Here is a 10,270-nt window from a genome sequence, read left to right on the forward strand (position 1 = left end):
GACAACGAATATATAATTAGAACAAGCAAAACGTATGCATATACCATTCTTTAGAGGCGTTTATATGCGTGATTCTTTACCAATCGGTGGTATACATCGAAACGAAAGTAGCATCGTGATTTAGACAATACCAAAGGACCAGGTACTCATTGCGCTACGCAAAGAGAGAGAATCGCGTTATATATTTCGACAGTTTTTTGGCAATCTTCGACCACCAAATGAATTGGTGCTATATTTCGGGCGAAACGTGATGAATATACAATACAATTACACACCAGTGTAAACTTACGACCAGAGTATCTGCGGACAATTGTGTCTGCAGTTTCTTCGTACTGTCGATGACGATCGGTGTGAATTTAAAACTTGACGATGCGCCGTTGAGACTCAGTATTCGTTAAACAGTTTTCCCGACATGTCTATGACATTCATGGTGACCGGGAAGAGTAGCGTCCTCGCGGCACACTGCCATCCAGCCATAGATTTGAGCGACGGTGACTACGAGCTCGGTCTAACAAATTTTGAAACTTATACGATGCCAAACGTGAATTCTTCGAATAATAAATTTTATTTCGATGAAAATGACACGGAAATTCCCGAGGGATCGTACGAGATACACGCCATACATGAATTTTTGAAACGTACAATTTTACGGAAACGCTCCGGCAATCGTTTCGATAAACGCGGTGATATCCCGTCAGGAGAGGAGATCGTTCGAGCGAACAGTGACGAGGAGAAAACTGTAGAATACCCGATAATGCTCCGTGCTAATTATAATACGATGAATAGCGAGATCAGGTGCGCTTTCAGAGTAAACTTTAACAAACCCAACAACATTGGTCCGCTGCTGGGATTCTCAAATCGCATGTTGCAGCCGAGACAGTGGCACCAATCGGACGTACCGATTAATATCATCAACGTAAACATTATATCCGCATAGAGTGTAACGTGATCGCGGGTGCGTACAGTAACGACAAACGCGTTCACACGATACATGAATTTTCACCGAGCGTGCCACCAAGATATATGATATCGGAAACGTCTGCGCAGATCATTTACCTGTCGATCATCGCGTAGAGCATTATGGATCTAACGATACTCTTCGCGAATCAAGACAGACGATTGCTCAAATTTTCGAGGAGAAGAAATCACCATCAGATTGTATATAGGACGGCGACGAAATTAGCGAGCGATACATGAGATGCTCGTGTTGAACGACTCGAAGAAGAACTCAAGAGGTAATAATATCTTTACGATACCGATTGATGATATCATCCGATCATCATCATCATCATCATCATCACGATTAGGTTGCGCTAAAAAGACGAGAAAGAAACTCAGCGTATTAAACATTGAATTTTTCTTTGGGCTTTGCGGTGCGAAATATCTGAGAAAATATGACCGACATCCTTAACATTGGAGGCGAGCCGGTCTTTGACGATCGTATCGTCAAGATTGAGACTCACACGTACAATCCGTACGCCAATACAACGTTTGAACATAGCGACGAAATACGAATACCCATACAACAACAGGATCTGTACACATTGCCGTATGAGAGTTTTCTATACATCGAGGGAAACTAAAAATAAACAAAACAGCTGAAGGATCTGATGTGACCCTAGAAAATAATTGCATCGCGTTCATGTTTGATGAGATTCGATACGAACTCGATGGTGTGGAGATTGATCGTAACAGAAATGTGGGAATAACTAGCACACTCAAGAATTATGTAACGATATCATCCGATAGAACCGTGATTATGAGGAATGCCGGTTGGGATGCACAGACTAATGCGAATGGATATTTTAATTTTTGCGTACCACTTTACATGTTATTGGGATTTTGCGAAGATTACAAACGCGTGGTGATTAATGCTCGTCATGAGTTGATTTTAATACGATCACGCAACGACAACAATTGTCTGATTGGGAATTTGGCGTTGGAGCCTGTGATTAACATATTCAAGATACAATGGCGAATGCCACACGTTATATTGAACGAGGTCAACAAGTTGTCAATGCTGCGCGCATTGGAAAGCGGGCGATATCTCAGCATGGGTTTTCGCTCGTGGGATCTGTACGAGTTTCCGCTGTTGCAGCATACAACCAAACATTCGTGGGCCATTAAGACCGCGACTCAGCTGGAGAAGCCGAGATACGTTGTCTTCGCTCTACAGACAGGTCGGAAAAACGTCATGTCTGAGGATACGAGTCGATTCGACGACTGCAAATTGAACAACGTGAAACTCTATCTGAACTCGGAATGTTATCCGTACGACGATATGAATTTGGATTTCGATAAAAACAGATGGTCGATTTTATACGACACGTATCAGCGTTTCTGTAAAAATTATTATGGATACGAGTATCTCGAGCCGAGTCTCACCGTCACGCAGTTTTTACGCAACGGTCCGTTCATGATTATCGATTGCTCTCGACAAAACGAATCGGTCAAGAGCGCAACTGTGGATGTGAGATTGGAATTTGAGTGTAAGGAGAACGTACCGATGAATACCACTGCATACTGTCTCATCATACATGATCGCGTGATTCAATACAACCCGTTGACCAACGTTGTGCGCAAAATCACCTAAGTGTGGGGGCATAAGATGATATAAAACTTATAATGCATTAGAATCAATCGCAGTTTTCTTCTCGGCGTGCTGATATGAAAAACATTATGTCCGTACCAACGTTCGTGGACTTGCAAGGATTCCTCGTCGGGATGAAATTTGTCGTAAAGGAGGTGGCGGTGCTGAGAAAGGGGACCATTCTGGCGCATTATATTTTTACATGTTTACTATGCCATGGAATCTTCTCACAAGATCCGACAAGTCATGTGCTTCCTGGCTGATTGCGAATCACCATGGATTACGATGGGAAGACGGAAACGTGTCGTACAACATGGCTAAATGTTTGATTACATCGGCCGTGCTTGGCACAGAAGAGGATGACGAGACGCCAACTCTCGTATACGTCAAGGGATGTCAGAAATGAGAATGGCTGGTGGATTTCCTTGAGAATTATGCGAGAGAAAACTTGATTATCGAGACTTTGGATGCTGATTATGAAAATATTGAATCTTTAAATAATCTAGATGTTAATAATACTATAAGATGGAAAACATGTTAAGAATTGCGCATTACAGAATGTATTAAAAATATTTATCTGGTGGTTGCAGCGTCAAAAAGAATTGCGATATTTTTAAAAATAAAAATATGTAAACATTTATGTTTTATCTCTTCTTTTCCCCACTCCTTTCCTCGCGAGTCGTTTCTAAGAATTCTTTTTAATTGGCTGTCTCTCCCTTTTCTTCAATTTCTGAGCCTTTAATTGGCTGTCTCTCCCTTCTCCTAAATTTCAAAGCATTAATCTCCCTACCACATCATACTTTCAAAAAATATACGTATACTCGTGTTACGTCCGGTAGACTTCACGAATGTTCCTTTTTTTTATATATACTAACATATAAATTATTGCGTCCAAGAGACTGCATGATTGTTTTCTTTCATCGAAAATTCGTTAATGACATAAGATTTGTTAGTGACATAAATTACGTTCTAAGAAATAATCTACGTCCGACAGAAAGAATAAACAGGCGAAGTCTGAAAAGCGAGACTGTGTAATCTCGTTGTCGAAAGTCAAGTATAAAAACAGATCCATAAATTTAAACATTATAACTCACTCTAAAGGCTCGAAATTTTCAAACAAAAAAATACAGATAGTCAAGCACTAGAAATTTTAAACCATGACAAACAGATAGCGAGATACTCGAGCTCGAGTTCGGATATCAGACCTAAGAATTTTAAACTAAAAAAATAATAAACAGAGCACAAAAACAATGATCCACTGATGATCCGGAGTTGAGACTCGCGACACTCGACGCCGCGCGCTCGATTGCCAGACCACCCGCTTATGTTATATGTTTATCATAAATTTCAAGTAAAATGTCAACTTAGGTGATTACAGCGAACTGAGCATGACTCAATCCGTAAAACGAAAGCCTCACCCTCACCCGATAGCAACTACTCTCCATTGGTCAAAACTCAGCGAAGATCTTCACCAATACCTATGATCTAAGAATCTAGAGCAACGCCCTAGGAAAAATCGGGGGGCGTGATTAGAAACAACTATTCGTTAAAATAGATTAACAAACCAATGGAGAGGAGGAGCAAAAGGGCTTAATAAACGTCGGACAAGACCACGCGACACTCTCTCTAACGTTCTAAAAAGTTATCAGTCTTCCGAGCAGTCTCCTCATATACTCGGTCGACAATATAGCGCGAAGTGTGCCGTGTCCTCGCGAAAAGACTTTGCGACATATAATTACCTTAAGGACCCAAGACTTTATCGTGAACCGATTCCTATCCTCAGTGTATTTCGAGTTAAGATTTTATAGTGCGTTTAGTGTTATAAAGACTGTGCGAACCAATCAACAACCTTATTGCGAATACTGAGGAAGTCAACCTCCACCCGACGAGCTCGAGAGCCAAGATCTACAGGGTCGATCACGTTATTTTTCTCAAGTCAAGTATCATCGCACTCAATAAATAGTAAGTGCTTAAACTCTTCAACTAATTAATCTAAAATAATTCTTGGTTAACCATCCAACTAAACCTTACTCGAAATCCTATTATATCGATCATTAAGGGGATCCTTAAGGTCTGTTTTACCGATCAAAACGCGAATATTAAGTTAAAGTGCATAATCTTTTTGTTTATTATAAATATCGATAAATCCTTTTCCATAATTAAAATATATATAATAACGTACTCGGGTAGATATGATTTCATAAAAAAAGTGAAAAAAAATTACAAAATTACAGTTTAGTTATCGGCTTCTGCCGTCAACATTTATTTAATACAAAAAATTTATAATCTGCACGTGCCTAATCAGTAACAATCCGACTTGGCATTTCATCAAAGAGTATCAGTGAACTTAGAGAAATGAGTTTAGAAGCTTTATAAAAAAGTTAATGCAATCTAAAATTTTCGTGCATATGTGTGTGTGCGAGATCGAGGCTGAAGAGTAAAACAGAGCAGTAGATTAGTTGCGTGATGTCGCGATAGACAGAGCTGCAATCTTACATGACAAAGACAGATATATTCGTACTATCTTCGTCTCTTTCATGTGTGTAGAGCAAAATACATGTTTGCAGAGTATGTATACACTAATATTACTCCAGTTTCTTTATCTTTCTTTTTCAATCATACACTTTGTCTCTTTCTAATCGCTCGCTCACTACGTATCATATATGTAGAGTACGCATACATTAACATTATTGCAGTTTCTCTATCTTTCTTTTTCAATCATACTCTGTCTCTTTCTAATCGCTCGCTCACTATGTACGTATCGTTTTATGCTTCTCGCATATTCACTTATACGTTCACTTACGCTTCTCTCTCTCTCTCTCTCTCTCTCTCTCTCTCTCTCTTCTTTTGTTCATTTATTATTCTTTCATTCCCATTATTATACTTTTATATTTGTTCAACATTTATTCTTCTATTTTATTCTTATTTTTCTACATGTAAATAAATAAATAAATTTATGTATTTTTATTTTATACAACATAAATGAGATATACAATACAAGTTATTTTCTTTTTTTATTTTATTATAGTTAAGTTATAGTTATTTAGTTATTATTATAGTTATTATTATAGTTATAGTTATTATTATAGTTGTTATATATAGTTATTATAGTTTTTTATTTTATTATCAATTATTAGATGCACGAATCACAGGCGATCATATAAATCGTAAGTTATAAAGTAAAAGCTATTAAATTTTAGAAAATACTGCTAAAAAAATTGATAAAAATTTTTATTATTTAATATTTCCAGAATTATTCCTTTGCAAAATATATTAAAAATTATACGATTTATATCGTAAGTTAAATACAACAAATGTTTATACAAAAACACACACATGTATAATACTTTTATTTATACAAATATACAATGTTTCATTTATGCTCTATAAAATAAAGATGAATAAATTAATTTATTATTATGTAGGAAAACAAAAATACAACCAATAAAAATAAAATAAATAAAAGAATATAATAATGGCAATGAATACAAGAAAGAATAAGCAGAAAGAAAAAGAGAAAAAGAGAGAAAGAAAAAGAGAGAAAGAGAAAGAGAACAAAAAGAGAGACAGAGAGAGAGAGAGAGAGAGAGAGAAAGCAGCATGACTAACATATAAACAAATAAGCGAAAAGTGATATATAATTTTGATGACAATATTATAAAATGAGAATAAGAATGTTAGGATGAAAATAAGGAATTAAGAAAAATTATAATTAAAATAGAGATATTTCAAAAAAAACTAATTTATTTCTATTTCATTATATGTGTGTTCATGTGCTTGAGCGTGTGCGTGTGCGTGCGTGTTTGTGTGTGTGTGTGTGTGTGTTTGCACGTGTGATAACTAAATATAAATATAAATATAAAATGTATGTATCCGGTTGTGTTAAAAAATTGTATGTATCCGGATGATGCGCACGGTAGATGGTCTCAAGCCAAATAATGATATTCGAGCCGATTTCGAGCACGTGCGCTGTTGCCACATGGTTAACAATATCGAGAAAAAGAGAGAGAGAGAACAAAGAAAGGAGCAAGCGAGATAACTAACATGAAACAGTTTCGGAGTCTCGTTCGCAAAGGTCGCTTTATCTATAATCTCTCGCGTTATATATCATTACTGTAAAATTTTTGTTTTTTGCACTTATTGATTCGAAAATAATCACAATGAATTAATGATATTTTACCGATTAAAATAATACTAAACACGATATAAGTCGCATAATTTTTAATCAATTATGTAAATAAAATTATAATTACAATTTTATTAAAAATAATCTGATTTATATCATATTTAGTGTCATTTTAATCGCCAAAATGTAATTAATCCATTACAATTATTTTCAGATATATAAAATGCAATATATAGAATTTTTATTTTCTAGTAAGGTGACATATATACGTCAAAGATTACAGATAAAGGGCCTGATGAGCGAGACTTCGGAACTCTTTAAATTTGTCAGCTTGCTTGCTCCTTCATTCTTTCTTGCTCTCTCTTTTGTCGACTTTTTAGCATCGGGATCTTTCCTTATCTACAAAATATAAATCTTTTATAGATTAAAACTTGCATTTTGCATTTTATCAGTACGAATATAAATATAATGGATTAAAGAGATTCTTGTGATTAAAATGATATCAAACATGACATAAATCGGATTATTTTTAATCAATTATGATTACTTATTTCATTAAAAATTATACGATTTATATCGTATTTAGTATTATTTTTATCGCAAGAATGTCATTAATCCATTATATTTATATTCATATTGATAAAATGCAAGTTTAAGTTTTTTTTTAAATGTTTATATTTTGTAGATAAAAAAAGAACTCCGATACCGCATCATCCGGATATGTACCCGCGCTAATATGCGCAGAGGTATTCTTTTGCAATTTTTTTTTCCTAATATAAAATAATTGCTAAATTGATTTTATACATAAAAACATTATTTCTATTTTACGAAAAAATTATATAAAATTAACTATTTATATGTATATTAATATAGATTATTCTGTATAATTAATAATAATTGTATTATCTTTGTATATTAGACATTATATATTATATACAAGGTATCCCTCAAAATTTCGAAATTTAAATTTTGTAATGCAATAATTCTGGAATTATTAAATTATTAAATTATTAAATAATAAAAATTCTTTTCAATTTCTTTTAGCAGTATTTTCTTAAATGTAGTTTTTACTTTACAACTTACAATTTTATGATCGCCTGTAATTCGTGCGTCTAATAATTGATAACCGAGCATTTAAAGTTTCACTTACTCTACATACAATAATTAATTGATAAATTATCAAACTTTAATATCAATCTTGTTACTAATAAGCTATAAAAATAAAAATATATATATACTTTCATTTTTATATAAAGTTCCCAAGTTTTTATTATCAACTTGTTATTGTTTAATATCAACATGTAAAATATAAATATAATAATTAATTAACCAATTTAATATTGAATTGATCTTATAGTTATTATCTGATAATAAATACATATACGTATGTTTCCATCTTTATATATAAATTCACAAATATATATATAAATACACACACGTTATCAGCATATTATAGGTAACAAAATAATTTTGGCATGTTGGTATTAAAAAGTTGATAATAATAAGTTGGGAACTTTATATAAAAATAAAAGTATATATATATATATATATATATATATATATATATATATAATCATTTTTTATATATATTTATATCTTATTAGTATTTTATTAGTAACAAGATTGATATTAAAGCTTCATAGTTTATCAGTTAATTATCATATAGAATAAGTGAAACTTTAAATGCTCGATTATCAATTATTAGATGCACGAATCACAGGCGATCATATAAATCGTAAGTTATAAAATAAAAGCTATTAAATTTTAGAAAATACTGCTAAAAAAATTGATAACAATTTTTATTATTATTTAATATTTCCAGAATTATTCCTTTGCAAAATTTGAATTTGGGAACACCTATATAACATATGTGTAATATACAAAGATAATACAGTTATTATTAATTATACAGAATAATCCATAATATACATATAAATAATTAATTTTATATAATTTTTTCGTAAAATAGAAATAATATTTTTGTTTTTATGAAATTAATTTAATAATATAAAAATAATGTTTTTATATTATAAATGTTTCGGTCATAGAATATTAATTTATAAAGATAAACATTTATAAAGATTAGTTTTCATTTTCATTATTACGCGATATCTATAGCAATTAGTATGTAAGTATGTATGTATCAGGCAGTAAGTCAGCTGTACGCACACACATACATGCGAACAGACGCACGCGATCGTATCAGTGCGTGGCAGGCTCAGTCTCAGTTTGTCGCGTGTCTTGTTCATACGCGTAACAAGAGATTATCGCGTATTATTATAGCACGTTACTACACGTTGAAATTTTTTTTTGTGTACTATTTTTAATATATGATGTGCGGGAACGCAATGAGACGCAAATATAATGAGAAAAGCTTGCCTCTTTTATTATATTAGTATTTTAAAATACTAGTTACAAGTACAGTAGTTAATTAGCCAGAGGCGATCAATTCGTGAGCTGGTTGTTTTTTCATATCAAATGCGTTTTGCATGTGCGCTTTGATTAAATAATAAATGCCAGAGGCGATCAATTCGTGAGCTGGTTGTTTTTACATCAAGATGCGATTTGCATGTGCGCTTTGATTAAATAATAAATGCCAGAGGCGATCAATTCGTGTGCTGGTTATTTCACACAAGATGCAATTTGCATGTGTGTAAAATAAATGATAAAAACGATGATAAATATTTATTATCGTATTCATAAAACTTATGATATGCAAAAAAATATTGAGAAAATCTCAATGCGAGGATTATCTTTATTGCAGAGACAAAAAGAATATATGGTTGTGTCTCACAAGAATAGGCGATGGATGGGCCTACTCTTTATTTACAATATTCAAGATATTCGAATATTCAATATTCAAAATATTGTAAATTCATTATTTTATCGCGATTGAGATAAATATATAATGTATTGTAAATGTTTGCAAATTTATACTACAAATACATAAACATTTACATATATATATATCAATTCTATATATATATATATATATATATATATATATATATATATATATATTTTATACATATATAAAATATTATGTATATGTATATACGTGTATAATATATTATATATATGTATACATAAACTTGTATATATAAAAATGTGGACACAAATGTCCAAATGGTATTTCTCTTAAAAAATATATAGAAGAGTACACGTTATTATGTAAGCAATATTCAAATTGTGTTCAATGCAATAAAGACACGCATATATATTTTAATATTACACGTTTAGATATGTTTGGATACATATGCGAGACGATAAATAAAGCAGTAAAAACATATTGTAATATTCTCATTTGAATATATGGAACACAATGCAAAAATTGCATCTTCTATTATGCACGTTTAAATTAATTGAATACTATCGATAATAGCGGAACTACAAATGCCGGTATTATCGGCAATTTTAGTTATGTTTAAATGAGGGCGCTAACCCATCGGAGTTCGCCAGTCACTTAAGGATCCCCTTAACAATTTAGAATTATTTATTAAAATTAAATTATTATTATTACATGTCTATTGTACTTCCCATACTTCCGAAACTCT

At 32.3% G+C, this 10,270-nt stretch overlaps 1 protein-coding gene across 1 annotated transcript; it reads left to right on the forward strand.

The window, feature by feature from the left end:
• Positions 1-1,394: 1,394 nt before the first annotated feature.
• LOC126853375 (uncharacterized) lies at positions 1,395-2,593 on the forward strand. Its single transcript, XM_050599042.1, has 2 exons — positions 1,395-1,557; positions 1,599-2,593. Exons 1-2 carry the CDS (start codon positions 1,395-1,397, stop codon positions 2,591-2,593), a joined length of 1,158 nt encoding a protein of 385 aa, XP_050454999.1.
• The last annotated feature ends 7,677 nt before the right edge of the window (positions 2,594-10,270 follow it).

Source organism: Cataglyphis hispanica, chromosome 1 (genome assembly GCF_021464435.1).
Source record: "Cataglyphis hispanica isolate Lineage 1 chromosome 1, ULB_Chis1_1.0, whole genome shotgun sequence".
In the NCBI taxonomy this organism is placed as follows: Eukaryota; Metazoa; Arthropoda; class Insecta; order Hymenoptera; family Formicidae; genus Cataglyphis; species Cataglyphis hispanica.

What these genes read in the sequence shown, in the direction of transcription:
- LOC126853375 (XM_050599042.1), top strand. Translation starts at nt 1,395, where the DNA reads ATGACCGACATCCTTAACATTGGAGGCGAGCCGGTCTTTGACGATCGT. An exon ending in GTACACATTGCCGTATGAGA is followed by an intron (nt 1,558 to 1,598) that starts GTTTTCTATACA and finishes TAAACAAAACAG; the next exon opens with CTGAAGGATCTGATGTGACC.